The sequence below is a fragment of the Carassius gibelio genome, chromosome B3, assembly GCF_023724105.1.
Source record: "Carassius gibelio isolate Cgi1373 ecotype wild population from Czech Republic chromosome B3, carGib1.2-hapl.c, whole genome shotgun sequence".
NCBI lineage: Eukaryota > Metazoa > Chordata > Actinopteri > Cypriniformes > Cyprinidae > Carassius > Carassius gibelio.
Genome location: NC_068398.1, coordinates 13550259 through 13565819, shown reverse-complemented (window position 1 = coordinate 13565819; position 15561 = coordinate 13550259). Strand labels below are relative to the sequence as shown.

Sequence of the window (15561 nt, the reverse complement as noted above, 5' to 3'; positions counted from 1 at the left end):
AATCAAACAAGGTTAGTTACATGGGAAAAGCTTTTATTTAAAAGTACAAAATAAACACTGCAGACTTTGTACAGGAATAATTTACCACCTCAAATTTAGCCAGAAAGGAGAAAAAAAAGAAGAATGATTTAATTTGTACATGAGGGTAGTTCATTAAAAAGGACACAGAAGAATGTAAACAAAATAATTTAGATGTTGAAAATAAAAAACAAAAACAAAATAAATATCAAAGATCAATGTGATACAAGCAGATTAATGATTAATCTAAACCTTTTTTTGCTGCCTTTTTATGGTGTCCGTATTTACAACCGCTATGTTATATATAGCACAATTACTCCTACTAAACCTATCAAACAGGCAAATCTGTGGCTGCACATTGGAAATAAGATTTTACAAACAACCACACCCATTCATACAGTACTTAAATGATGACAAGCTCAATGTTAAAGGCACTACTTTAACTACAAATGACATGACTACTTCCCCCAATACCTTACAGTTTCATCTTAACGTTGACGAATATAAAGTAATAATTTGGAGCAGCATACTTTATATGTCATGGAGTCTCACTAAGATTTTTATAGGCAAGTGTGTTTTAAAGAGCATTGGTTAGAATTCCTATGTGCGTTCATGGTATGGCGTAAATAGCTTTTAAAGACTGACTGAGCACATAGTATATATACTTTAAAAAATAGATATATTCATATGTAAAATATAGAATAATTTATCCTATTCCGCCCAAAAGGCCACATACAGCATATATAGAATTAAAAAAAGACAGAAAAAGTACCCACTTAGTTTAAAGACCATTTTCACCATCTAACTGTGTCGGGAGGAACATTTACTGTACAAAACTGCTTCAAAATAGAGAAATATCTACAGGCCTCAGTCACAAGATGACCTGAAATGCCTCCGTCAGTACTGATTTCGTTTTTGATCTAATTAAATCTACACAAATAACTTCAACGAACTGGCCAAAACCACTGGCATCCCTTTAAAATTACAGAATAGTTTTGTGATGGCATGTTGGGTTCTCATTAGTCTGAATTAGGGCATCACAATCTAGTTACTAGAGGGTGTAGTTTTATTTAACTCACACTAAAAAAAATATTAATAAAAGAATAGAAACGAAGTGAGCTTTAAAGAAAGCGCACTGATGGGTTATGGCTTTGGTGGCAGCTGAAATGAACACAAAGCAAAACAGCAACGCCTCACTAGTCAGAAGAAATGATGGCTCTTGGTGTCATCCGCATTCGATCACAGCATTTTGGAAAAACAGAAAAGAACAAATCACCACCAGATGTCAGTGTAAAGCACAGAATGAGCTGTTTTGTCAGTTTCTCAAACAATAAAAATACTATTTCCATAAAGAAGAAGTGACACATCGCACTTCCTACCAAGGGTTAACTCTGATAAATTCTAATATTATGTAACGTATTAAGTCTTAGAGGAACAACAAAAATTGGCCACAACATGACGAATGAAAAATTCCAGAGTTATTTCACCCTAAAATGCTTTTGTGGCCTAAAGGGAAAATATAGACAGCAATTTAAAACCCATGATTCCAGAAAAGAGGATCTGCCAACCATTTGTGGTCACATTTAAAAGAACTGCACCGGACGCTTTCACAAACGGAGGTCTGAAATGCTGACTGTAGGACCAAAAACAATGGCAAATAAATGATGAATACTGTAATTACAGGTTCTTAAAATCTGCACGCTTAAAATAAAGATCCACAATATCATCTGAACACTACCATTCACCGTAAAACCAATAGTGTGTTGGGTTTATGTACTGACACATAGGAATTGAGAGTGGGGCTTTCTTCTATTGGACATCTGAACTTAAATCAGTTAAATAAACCACTGTAACCAAATCACACCACTCTGAAGGTATTTCGTGTCCTGGATACATATAAACTACAGAAACAATTGGGAACATCAGATAAAGAAACATAAATGTAAAATAAGATGTAAAAATGCTTAGAGCATAACAGGACAGATGTGGGTCAAACAGTGGGCATCCCAGCAGCACAACACCCCTCTAATGCTTCCTGCAGTGGTGGAAGGGCTCACACGAACAGTCATAGCCACTTAGGTAAGAGACAATCCTGATTTCAGCCAGCTTCAGTTTAATGACAGATCAGTTTATACAAATACGGACGGTGTGTTAATGTTTTAGGGATGAATGGTTGAGCTGGTTTCAAGGACCCCAGGATTCTCCTTACCCAAAGTGTCTGTGTCGAAATATCAAATATTGGCATTTTATGTACATTTTAATCAGGGTCACCAACACCGGCAGTGGCACCTTAGCAGTGGGAATGCGTTCTGAGCGGACGGAATTCTCTATACGAAGTTGGGAGCTTAACTTTGACATTACTTTTTTGACATTAACTCAGTTCTGTAATATACAGGTTATAACTGAACTGCATTTTTTTCTTTTTTTGTTTTGCCAAGACAGCTCCTGTTATCACAATATCCAATATGGATTACCTACCATTTTATGGCGTCGTATAGAGACAGGTCATGAAAAACGGTATATCTTTGAGATAACGGACAACACAGATGTGCCGCTTGGATGTTATCATCAACACGTTTCACTTTGAGGATAATTAACTTTATACTAACTAACCTCTAATGAAACAAATACAACAATAAAAAAAAACTCCATGAAGTGCCCTTTTCTAGAAACTCAGTTACTCTGTAATTTCAGTCTTGAATGTTCACATATGTCAGTCTGCTTTGCAAGTGCTTCATAGTATTATACTGTAATTCAGCAGTTAAAATACGGTAAGTGCTGTTTTCCCATTTGGGATTATTATGTTTAAACTGCTGACTAAGAAGAATTGGCTCATTTCCCATTGGATAATTTGCATTGTTTATCAGTTATTGTAACGCTTCAGGATAAGGATTTGCCCTTGATGCTAATAACATCATCCTCAACTTTGGACTGTGTTGGTCAAACCTGATTTCTGACCTCTGGTCTTTCACAATGATTGGTAGCAATGTATGAGTTTATGCCGACGTATTTCATGATGCCAGATGACATCACATAAACTGTGTCAAAAAACTGCTCCCATTCAAAATTTTGGGGTCTGTTATAATTTTTATGCTTTTGCTCACCAAGTCTACTTTATCAAAAATACAGTAAAAACATTCACATAGTGGAATATAATTACAAATGAAAATCATTTCTATTTTAATATACTTTTATGATTTCTGTGACGCAAAGCCAAATTTTCAGTGTCACATGATCCTTTGGAAATCATTCTAATTTGCTGCTCAAGAAACTACTACTTTCTTCCAATTATCAGAATTATCGGTTGTGCTGATTCATATTTTTGTGGAAAACCGGAATTTCAGGATTCTTTTGATGAATACTGTCTTTACTGCTACGTATGATCAATTGTGACCCTGGAGCACAAAAGCAGTCATAAGTAGCACAGGTCTATTTGTAGCAATAGCCAAAATACATTATATGTATAAAAAAAATATTGATTATTCTTTTAAGCCAAAAATCATTAGGATATTAAGTAAAGATCATGTTCCATGAAGATATTTTGTAAATGTCCTACCATAAATATATCAAAACTTAATTATTGATTACTAATATGCATTGCCAAGAACTTAATTTAGACAACTTTTGAGGTGATTTTCTCAATATTTAATTATTTTTCTTTTTGCACCCTCAGATTTCCAAATAGTTGTATCAAATATTGTTCTATACGACCCAAACACCAATGGGAAGCTTATTTATTAAACTTTCAGATGATCTCAATTCATAATTTAAAATAAAATTTTTAAATGGACCCTTATGTGGTCCAGGGTCACAATTTAATGTGTCTTTGATGAATAAAAGTATGATTTTTTTAAAGAAAAATGTACTGTCCATAAACTATTGAACGGTAGTGTAAGTTTACAATATTCGCCTAATATGAATAATAATTACGTCTTATAATGATACATTATTCATTTTCGTTTCTGGTGCATATACAATAAGTCACGGGCATCCTAGCTGTCGAACAGTGCTGCCATGGCAGGTTAAGTCAAGTACTATCTCACACTTTAACAAGTGCTCATCTCTGCTAAGTCTCAGCCTGTGGTGAAGCTGAGAGAAGGGTCGATGTGCCCTGCCGGTGCCGGAGGTTATACCACAGTGCACAGACAATATAGACGTGTTTTTTTATGCAGGTGTTTTGTGAATGTGTAAAAAAAAAAAGAGAGTAGTGAAAAGAAAAAAAAAAGATGCTGCCTGTTGTAGTTACGCATATTAAGGCCCCCACCCTCCCCTCAGTCTGACCACTGAGCTTCCTCTCAGTGTGGGTCGAGCGGTGGCACGCGGGCCAGTATAGGTTCAGAGCTGGATTGGACCAGAAGGCCCGGAGCAGGCGCTGTCAATCAGCACTACGAGTGCGCTGAAAAAGGGGCGGAGCCGGCGCTGTGATTGGCAGACTTGACAATAGTGATGACGCTGGTGGTAGCCACTTTACCAGGAGGCCCGCGTGTGACAGTCCGGGCAAAGCACTGCAGGGCCTCGTACTTGGCACGAAGCGCGTCCAGCTCCAGCCGCATGCTGGCGTTTTCACGAGCCAGTTTGTCCACCTCTTGTTGCAGCTCTGTTTTTTGCCGTTCAAGCTCCTCTTTCTGCGTGACGCGCTTGATGCGGCAGCTGGCCGCGTACCCGCGGTTCTTCAGCGTGCGCCGCCGCTGCTTCAGCCGGACCACGTCTTCCTTCGTCAGCCCGCGCAGGTGCTGGTTGAGCTCCCGCACCGACATGGCCACCAGCTCGTCATCACTGAGCGCCGGGGCATTCTCACCCACCTCCTTCTTGACCTGAAACAACACAAGAGAGAGTTCTGGCACATTACCATCATGTTTCACCTTGCCATTCAACAGAGAAACAAAAGGAAGGTTTTTAAATCAGATAATAAATACACTACAGTATAATAATACTTATTCAGATTCATGAAGGATGCATTCAATTCATCAAAAGTGACAATAAAGGTCACTATAATGTTACAAAAGATTTATATTTCAAAAATATTCAGTTTTTTAGAGCTTACTATTAATCAAGGAGTCCTGAAAAAAAAGTTAACTACAATATTAAGGAGCACAACTCTTTTTAACAGTGGTAATAATAAAAAAGTTTTTGATGCAGCAAATCAGGACAATAGTATGATTTCTGAAAGATTGTGTGCCACTGAAGACTGGAGTGATGATGCTGGAAATTCAGCTTTGCATCACAGGAATGAATTACACTTTAAAGTATATTACAACAGAAAGTTGGTTGTTTTTACCATAAAGTATTTCACAATAATACTGATTTTACAGTATTTGAAATAATAAAGAAATAAAAATCCAGCCTTGGTGAGCATAAGAGACTTTGAAGAACATTAAAAAACTTTTGAACAGAAGAACAGCATGCTCTTTTACTAAAACTCCCACACAGTTACAATTATCAATATACACAGACAATTAAAAGTAAATAAATATTATATAGTCACAGGGAAAAGTTCTTACCTTTAAAGCTTTGCCTGCTTTAAAATGAGTCGTCATGCCCTGCATACAAGCAGCTAGTCAGAACTCCTCAAAAATGTGTCTAAAGAAAACAAAAGAAAGGAATAAACATATATTATATAAATGTGCATAAAAGATCTTACTATTAAGGAACTTTTTTTGTGGTTGCACGTGTCAGTCTCAGTCAGGTAAACTGCATTAAAACTGCTGAGTTAAATGAAGTTATCTAAAGCAACCAGCAGAGGTCACCACAACTCTGCACAATATCTGCGAGACAAGGGTTACCCTGTTTACTTGCTGATCTCGCGTTCTCACGATGGAGCTCACTAGACCGTTACCAGAGTGCAGTAATAGAAGCAGGTCAGCTCTCGGCATGAGGCTTTGTCTGATCTCTCTGCTCAGCCGTTCATGCAAAGCTATTTTGGCCACTGCGCTATTTTTAAAAAGGCCCCTCTGTGCATCTGAACTCAAGGCCTCGAGACACCCGCCACCACCAAATTAGAAAGAAGACGACATTAAAAACCCGCGTGTGACACGCGCTCCTCGGGGTTCATGTCAGGAGCGTCAGAATGCGTGAACCCTGTTCAAGATAGCTGCCATGGAGACACGCTGCTAATAGATGTGGGAGTGCATGCCACGTGACCAGAAAAAAATGGTAAACAAGCTTCATTCATAAACTCGCCACACAGGAGTACCACTCTCAAAACTACCAAAAAATTCGAGTAGACCCTCTGAACGATGTAAGGAGTGAATAAAACCAAAATATCACGTAGGGAGGATAAACATTAAACTAAAGTGTTAAGAAAGTGACACCCTATAGGCACTGATATGCAAAGTGTTGCAAAGTGTTGATAGATAGACAGACAGATGTATAGATAGATAGATAGATCTCTGTTTAGTAAATGGAATATTCTAGGAGGCTGTCAGTCACATGGGAATAGTTTCCCTTATACAGTTATATCTTTTAGACAATGTTCTTTATCAGGTTTAGAACTGTGGCTGAAAGACTGGATCCTGTTACACTAGGCTTTCCTGGCTCGTTCCATGGCCTTATTTAACTGTGCTTGTTATATTTAGCACAGCACGCTGACACAAAACTCCAGTTGCCAGTCACACAATTTTGAGTGGAAATATTACAAGCAACTCATTAAGAATCATTGTGGAATCGCTTCACTTTCACCTGCAACTATTTGCAGTTTTGTTTTTTGTAGAACAGAAAGCCCATGTTCCAACTTGCGCTGTTTATTTCTCCAGTCCAGTCATCTGGCCTTCAACCCTCTGCATACCTCAACCATTTTAAGTGATTGCCTTGTCTTGGTGAGAATTCTTGAGTAATGGTTACATTAAGTATATCTGACCAGAGAGCAGATTCACTGCCTTTGGCATGTTTGGTAAATTCTGAGTCATTCTTTTGATTCAGTCCTAGTAAACCACACCGGACGTGCATCAGTTGCTGGTTTAAATGTTTCAGTTATGACAGGACAAAAGAGTATAGATTTGGTATGAACTGAGGAGCTGAAACCAAATACCACCATGAAAGAAAAGAAAAATCACTTAAGGCTTGATTCGTTCCATCTGGCCCTTGATGTGAGGGCTACATTAAGGGCCCCTCAACTCATTTGGCTACAATCAAACTGGCAGCCAAAAAAACAATATCGCTTTATATTTGAAAAAGCCAAGCATAAGTGGAACTGCAATGGCACTCATTGAAATAATCAATTGAATCAGAATTAACAGATTATCAAATCTGCAATGTGCCATGCATGTTCATCTAAAGCTGTATAACAAACAACTTAAGACGAGATCTGACAAGAAGAGTTTTCCTAGATAGTTGGCTCAGCATGGCTGATTTAAAATGGCTGTGACAGGGAGACCCTGCCTTTCTTTCCAACTAGGACCATGGAGTCACATTTAAAAAAATAAAAAAAAATGCTTCCCTCTCCATTCATAGGGCCTCCAGGCTTTCAGATCTTTCTCACACACACAAACTTCCTTGAAATTCCTTGAGCACATGGTCCCCCTTTTCCATTTGTGCTGAGAACTGGGGTGAACTGACAGGGGGCCCCTCTTTCCTGCTCAGCCCTCACAGAGAGGAAAAGCCCAAATGCCCCAAGGCCAGAGCCGGGGTTTCATAGTTTCCTGGACATAAATTATAAGACTGAACGCCGCCTTTGATGCTAAACATTTGATAGTCCACATGAACACTATTCTTCTTATCGTGGATTCTAAGGCCAGGAAACAAAAGAGAACAAAAATAATAATAATGAATTTATGTTACAACACAAGGCCCTGTGAAGGAAGCCACAAAGGGTGTGTAAAGTGAGGATAACCGAGACATTCCACACACACTCACAATGAGAAGGGGCCCCACTTTCATTCAGAGAACTGCATACTTAACACTATGCATAATAATTATACTACATGACTGCAATCCACTAAATATATCCAGATGCACTCCATGTTATATTTAGCGTCACTTGTTGCAGTGTGCTAACAGTGAAAAAAAAAATGGTAATGGCATATAAGTGCATGTGACTTTATATTAGTAACTATAATGTTTACGCTAATGCAATACTACTATAAATTTACTTTTAGGGGTAAATAATGCAGAAAGAACACTTTTTGTGGGTACGATCCCAGCAGAAAGCCCAAAATCTTTGCACATGTGCATTAAAATTGTATAGAACAAGTCATGTCGCTAAATTTTACTACTTAATACTTCAAGTTTCTGCAAGCACTGCATTTTGGTTGAGAAGACCATATTTTTAAAAAGTTGATAGTTTATGCCTCACTGTAGTAAAGCTACAATTACTGTACATCTTCCGACGGATGTAAGGGACAACAATTATAAAACTGCAGATCTCTCTGACAAAGACAGATTATTGTGGTAGATCTGCCATATTATTTTGCATCAACCATATACTGGTTTGTCCAATTAATACGGCGGTGCTTACACAATCACATGCCTGATTTGCGTTGCTTTAATATGTGGGCGCATGCAGAACTGAAAGTATTCAGTAATCACAAGGTGAAGCTGTTCAGACATGTCACTGGCATCACAAGGACGTTGGTCATGGTATTAAGCCCATCAACAACCTTCAAGGGTCAGCCTTTATTGTACATTAGTTATCTCATGATTCAGCAGTTGTAGATTACAATGGAAAGGACTGTCTGCGTCAAGGTGCTCCGCCAAACATCGCAATCATTTCCCACGAACTACAAACCATGATGTAAACTAGTTTGGCGTCACATAACTTACATTTCAAGTGATTACTTACATGACATCTGATCCCAATAAACCCAACGAGGTGGATTATTACTGACTAAACCTCTGGACCGCACGGATAACGTCTGCTACAGCACTGCATGCTTTGGCTGATGCAGGGATGACGTTCTTTCTAGGCTCCCTGAGCAATATGGCTGGGTGACCGCATATTTTGGTCTTGAGATTGTGAGCTTTCTCAGAAACAGGCCTCAAAGGACCTCTCCTCTTATGGAATTTGACGCCAGCATTGCCATGTCAACACATGTGAGAATGTGAGATTCTCTTGTTTTGACCACTTATGAAAGGTGGAGAATTGTGACAAGGCCTAGGGCAAAGCCAAACACCACTTCAAAGCCATGTGTGCTTGTGTTCCCATGACAAATGGAGGCTTGGCTTGTCTTGGCTGTTTGTTTTTCCTCTTTTGCTCCACTAGTTAAGCAGCGAACAGATAGGCCGCTCTGCTTGGCGGCCGGCTGCTGCGTTTCTGCGCGAGCGAGCCACTCTCGGTTTTTCACAGGGAGGTGGAGAGCTCTGTTTCCTTTGGTCCCAGCCCACTTTTCTCCACAGCGCTGCATTCGCAGGGATATTATGTAAAGGAAATGGAGAGCATAGCAGAGCCTTGAGTCATGCTGTTTACTGGTAAGAGCGAGGACGATCGGCAGGGAATCACACCCTCCCGACTTGACGTTTCCTGGAAAATCCTGTTGTTTCGCAGGGGCGGCAGGAAAAGTACGTGGAACCTTGGGAACGGTTGGCAGGGCCGCCAGAACTTTCTGCGGATTGGGAGGAGAGGTAGTGAGAGCAAAGCTCCTTTCCAACTGGGGACGCAGGGATTCAAAGGAATGTTAAGTATGCGCTAACCAAAGACAAACCCGCCCAGTATGTACAACAGGGAAGCCAGTGCAACGTGGTTAATAAGTGAAGAACAACAAGCACAGTTCTGCACTGGAAAATCGTAACTTGACCAACTTGGTTTTAACCAACAACACTCACTCTTCTTAACTCATTTCTGATGTAACATGGGTTCTCCACCCTCATGCCATTAAACATCTACGCTTAACTAATGGTCTACAGCAAACAGGACAAGCTGGGTGATTGCACAATGCGGCATCAACACATCATAGCCTTATAAACATCCAGTTACTCAAGCTCTTGAGAAATAAGTACCAGACAGCTCTTCCACAGACCTGACCACAGTGTGGTGAAGTCAGTCCTGTCCGATCCAGAAACTGGAAAAGGCCAACAAGAAAAGGGCAGGGTGTTGCTTTGTGGTCTAGACACCCAATAGGCCAATAAAGTCTTGTTCTGTAATACACGGATCAATAGCATGACCTTAATTTTTCTTATTTCTGGATCTGTTCATTTATTCAACGATGTTGTAGCCTTGTGGGCAGCCATTGTTTCCGGTTTCTCATGCATACAACTTTATAAAAACATTAAAAGGCTATTTATACATAGAGTGACTTAATAATAATAATAATAATAATAATAATAATAATAATAACCTGTTCTATATGTAAACATGTTTTTTTACATTTCTGAAATAAAATTCTATTAGATATTTTGGGTTGCAAAATGAAAAAAAATATATATATCAGCATGGCCTTATTAAAATGATTAAATAATTGAAAAGAAAATATTTTAATAATAAATATTTGAAAAGTAGTTTAGCATGATCATTTATTATTATTAATTTGAAAATAAAATATGAAATTTATATAAATTATATGAAAATTATATAAAATATTTCAAATGTTTAGACTATTCCTAATAAAATTTCTGTTAAAACAGAAAGTAAATTAAAACAGGAAATGATATCACATAGAGGACCCCCTCATGACTGTGTCACGATGACAACAAGTCTCTTAAAATGTCAGATAATCTGACCTTTTTATGACATGACAACACTATTTTAAGATTAAAAAAGGTCATGTGGAACAAACACCCCCAAAACCAATGATATTTATGAATTATATGACTTTTTAAACATTTTTTATACACACACACACATATATATATAAATATATATATATATATATAAATATACTTTTATATATATATATATATATATATATATATATATAATAAAGCATTCAGTTTAAAACTTCTGGTAAAAATAGTCTAAGAGCCAAACCATATGAAACCAACGTTTCTAAAAACTTGGCACGAATGACATATTTCCCAATCCTGGCAATGGGCAGATCAAACACTCTCTGGCTCATTGTTTACCTGCAATATTTCTAGTGATAACACAGTAACCTTGCATGTCTCACAGAAACCCATTCAAATCAATAAGGCATTGATTCATGATGACTGGTGATAATGTCGCAGACTAGGTCAAGACGTGGCGCTCAGAGAGAAAGCGACGGGTGCGCTTGACGTGAGAATTGGGTTTGGAGTTCCCCTGTGTTTCATTTTGAGTCATTAACTCACCAACTACCGCTGTCTCATTCACTTTCAAAACCCACGGTCCTAACCACAGAGAGTACTGTAAGGGTTCCTGTTCTCCAAATGCACCATCTAAACCACAGGATTTATTTTTCCAGTTATTCTAGACTACTCTGTCTTTAGAGGTGTGAGACACTTGATGCTACAACAATAATCGTGAACTAAAATTGACACCATGTGACTAACATAATGCTGATGGGTAAACTGTTTACTCATAGAGCATCGCTTAGTGACAAGACACGAGTGGCTGCCCCCTTCAAGTGATCCCATGTGTGTGTCTCATGACAGTGCAGTGTGTGCAGTTCACTTCCCCTGGGTTTCTAAATGCAGCAAGTAGACAACATGCAAGATGTGGGAGGCCATCACCACAGATACCTCAGCAACTCTGAGTCAGACTACCTCTCAGACAAGGTCACACAACCCCACATATAGTAGGAATAAGGAGACATGGCAAGGTGGCCCTCCTCCATGATTTTCCATAGAGATCAAGATGGGAAAAAGGTCACCACAGAATCTAATAGTTGCTCTATTCTCTGTGCCATCTTCCCCAATACACTCTTAAACCAAATGTAATCTGATCCAAGCAACTGTTTGGGTGTAATGACAGGCACTCGATGCAGTTTCCCCTTAGCTCTGCTCACACAACTCTTCCTGGGCAATGACTGGTGCTGATCTAGCAGCCTCAACAACTGATCTTCTGCTGACTCTGGAAAAACTAAGCCAAATTATCAGATTAGAACACAGCAGCCCCTCACAAGTGGATGGTGGCCTTTTTATATGTTCCAGGGTGTGAAATCAACACCCATTCCCAGCCAAATGCAGATACTGTTTTACACAGTGGTGGATATTTTTGCTCATCTACATGTGTGGCGGAGGATGTATAGAATGTCTCCAAATGCTGTTACATACGAAAAGGGCGATGCACACATTCGATTTTATTTGGAGGAACAGATGAAAGACATGCTTTCAGTGTGCGTACTTGTTTTGATGACCTTCATGCATACTATACGAGGTCTTTCCATGTAGCACACATGAATTTCTATACCTTACACCCGAAGGATTTTGCCTTACATGTAAACACTCTTAATTAATAATCTTAAGAGGTGCTTCAGGTACAATTCACTTTAAATCTGGGGTGTGTTTGTTACACATTGAGAAAAAAACCTCATATATTCATAATCCTCCATAACAAAGCTTAAACTTACAACTACTATAAGTATATACAATTTGATCCGCACAGTACACTATCACTATGCCACAAATTAGACTATATAACAAATCTCAGCTGCTTGATTGTTTAGGTCATCAAACTTTGTCATCTAGCTCTAAACTCCTAAAAACAGACAATTAGGTATTAACGTTATGAAACTCTTTAAAGCTGTTTTGAAATAATGTGCATTATTTAAAGCACTGTAAATAAGTTTCCTTGACTTGATCACTTCTATCGATGTACATTCAAAGCTCTCAAAATTGACGTGAAACATTTTGTAATCCCAAATGTCTGTGGCTATACAAAGTTCCACACAATACAACACCTTTTGAGGTTGAAGGTAAATTACAAAAAAGTGGAATAACGTGACATAAATGTACATTGTTGGACCATTTAAAGGGTCTTTGCATGTATATCAGATATATAGTTATTGTAGTTATTCAATGATCCACTGTGAGTAATAGGTGGAAAGTTAATTTCCCACCCTGAATGTCCTTAAACTGTCCGACTGTAGTCCAACACGTAGCCACTCTTTGAGCACAGGACATGCATTTTTCTAGTTACAACGAACGGACTTCACTTTGATGTGGTTTTATCACATTATAATTAGATTCAGATCTGCTATTTTATCATCCAATGTGGAAATGAATCACATTATCCAGTAATGACTCATTTTTCCTGTGAAGGCGTTGCTCTAATGCTAACCTGCCAGAATACAGTGGACACAATCATTCTTAAACAATGTGTTCATAGATATTTCCAATCACCTACACATCACAAACTCATATACATTCCATTCCATATGTGCCCTTCATACAAAATCATGAGAATATTCAATCGCTAGCTTGTTATTAAGTCGAATAAAGTGTCCTAGGTTTTAGTAGACACGCTGAAGGTGACACATGCTCCTTTATTATGAAGAATATTATTTTGTTTTTGCACTGCGCAACGAAAAAATCGCCTGTAACAAAGACAAGGGCAAGCAAGCCTTTTATAGAAGATAATTACAGTGCATTCTTTAAGTAATAGGCTATTCATCACGCGGTGCGCGTGCACTGAGAATCTGACATAACGTCACCCTGTTCTTGAACCCTCGTGTTGATTAAAGAGCGCGAGTCTATGGAGAAAACCGAATCTTTCCGCGCGGCTCGGATGAATCGGGATCGTTATAACAATCATTCCATTCCATCGCTTTAAAACTTCCAATAGTGCGCCAGCCACAAATATGCCCTTTGTCCCAGAATTCCTAAATGCCCACCACGTGTTATTTCCTTGTGTCGTAATATGAATTCTTTTGAAACATGCCCGCTATGAAAAGAGACAAAAGTTGGGATCGTCTCGCCAAGTTGCTTCAAAAAGTTACAAGACGCAGTTGTTTACTTAGTTAAAGATATGATACACTTATCTATTCCGTTTAAAATTTAGCAAACTTCCAATTTACGCAACATTAAAGAGTGTCAGTAAGAGTATTATTTTTTTTTATATAAAAGTGATCCTTTATATAAAAGCAAAAAAAATCCCAACAAGTATTTGTAGGCTGAATTCCGAGTTGCAACCTTTAACACGTGTCCAGACCAGACCGATACATTTTTGTTTTTAATACTCAAATATTTCAAGTATTACATTTCTACTTATGTTTCATCTTTAAAATGAATGCAATTGCTTACTGAACTTTATAATTTTAGAGAAGAATACATTACGCTACGCATCGACCGACTACACAAATATCACGGACAGGCTGAAATCGTCTCCGTCATCGTGAGAACACCAGCAATTTCGAGAGGAATTTCAAAACACTTCCCAGAAAAGCTCGCGCACTGTACCTTGTGAACGGGGAATCTGTGTCCGGGACGCGCAGAGTGTCTGAGGGGTGTCCTGGAATCAACAGGTCGAGCCCTGCCTCGCGTCCTGCAACCGAAGCGAAATGTTTCCCTGTGAACTAAATTAACTACAAAACAACAACAATGTATCAACATTCCACTCTGTGCTTCCGCAAGCACTGACGTCACCGCCCCCTCCATTCATGAAAATAACTTTATGCTGACGTCAGTCAGGCGGGAAAATAGGGAGGCCAGAAATAGACACAACTGAATACTTTGGGAAGGTTTGCTGTACTTAACGCTAAAATTTAGCATTTGTAGGTCAAATTATGTGTACAAGAAACGAAAGGGTATTTTAGCACTTGGTTGAATGATCTTGAGCTAGATATTGTCAAAAGTCAAAAGGTGACATTATTGCGGGTCAGTGCCCTAAAATATAGTTGTTGTATGAGATGACTGTTATATGAACTCGTACACCCATTTATATCTCTTTCTGTAACGTCAGTATTTATGAAAACAATCTGTAAAATGCACATGTCAGTGAAGGGAACCCAAAGCGCCCTCTGTCTGCCATACAAGACTCTGCTTTACAGTTGTTGAAAATAAGCAGTTGCAAACAGCTTCTGTCACTGTGCTTTTGCTTCCACATGGAGGGGAACCGCTGTGTTAACGTTCCACTGAGAGACTAGATGATTTGAATAATTGAATGCATATATCTACATAGCCAATGGTTTTTGAAAACAAAATAAAAAATATTACAATGTAGATCCTATGTGCACAATATTATTTTTTCTGTGGGGCAGAAAATCATCTTGGCATAATCGACTTAGATTTTTCAATTAGTGTTTATTTTAGTATTTTCTGTTTTCATTTTAATGTTACGGTTTCAGTAATTTTGTTTATTTTTATTAGTTTTTTATTTAAAAAACTAGTTTTAATTATTTTAATACATTAAAATAAACAAATTAAAACAAGGAATGTTGCCTTTCAATTTTTATACATTATTTTATTTTAATTGTAATTTTGCAGTTTTTTGTGTAACAAAATGTTGTTAAGTTTCACTTAAATATAATATATAACCCTGCTGTGAGGTAAATGCAAAGTACATAATATAATATATTGTGATATAATATAATATGGATAATAATTTATTCATTTTTAATTGATTTTATATATATATATATTAGAAATGTGGACCATTACCATTTACAGTATTCTCTCACTTTCTCTACCAGAGAGTGACTCAACACAAACACATTCACTATCGAGAAAGCATATGGGTTTGATATCAGTGTGGGTTTC

At 38.1% G+C, this 15561-nt stretch overlaps 1 protein-coding gene across 1 annotated transcript; it reads right to left on the bottom strand.

Moving 5' to 3' along the window:
- Positions 1 to 12: 12 nt before the first annotated feature.
- On the bottom strand, positions 13 to 14446 carry LOC127952396 (transcription factor MafK). Its single transcript, XM_052550813.1, has 3 exons — positions 14263 to 14446; positions 5520 to 5598; positions 13 to 4832 (listed from the first exon to the last, which is right to left on the bottom strand). The coding sequence occupies exons 2-3, from the start codon at positions 5562 to 5564 to the stop codon at positions 4404 to 4406; spliced, it is 474 nt and encodes a 157-aa protein (XP_052406773.1). The 5' UTR covers positions 5565 to 5598; positions 14263 to 14446; the 3' UTR covers positions 13 to 4403.
- Positions 14447 to 15561: the final 1115 nt, after the last annotated feature.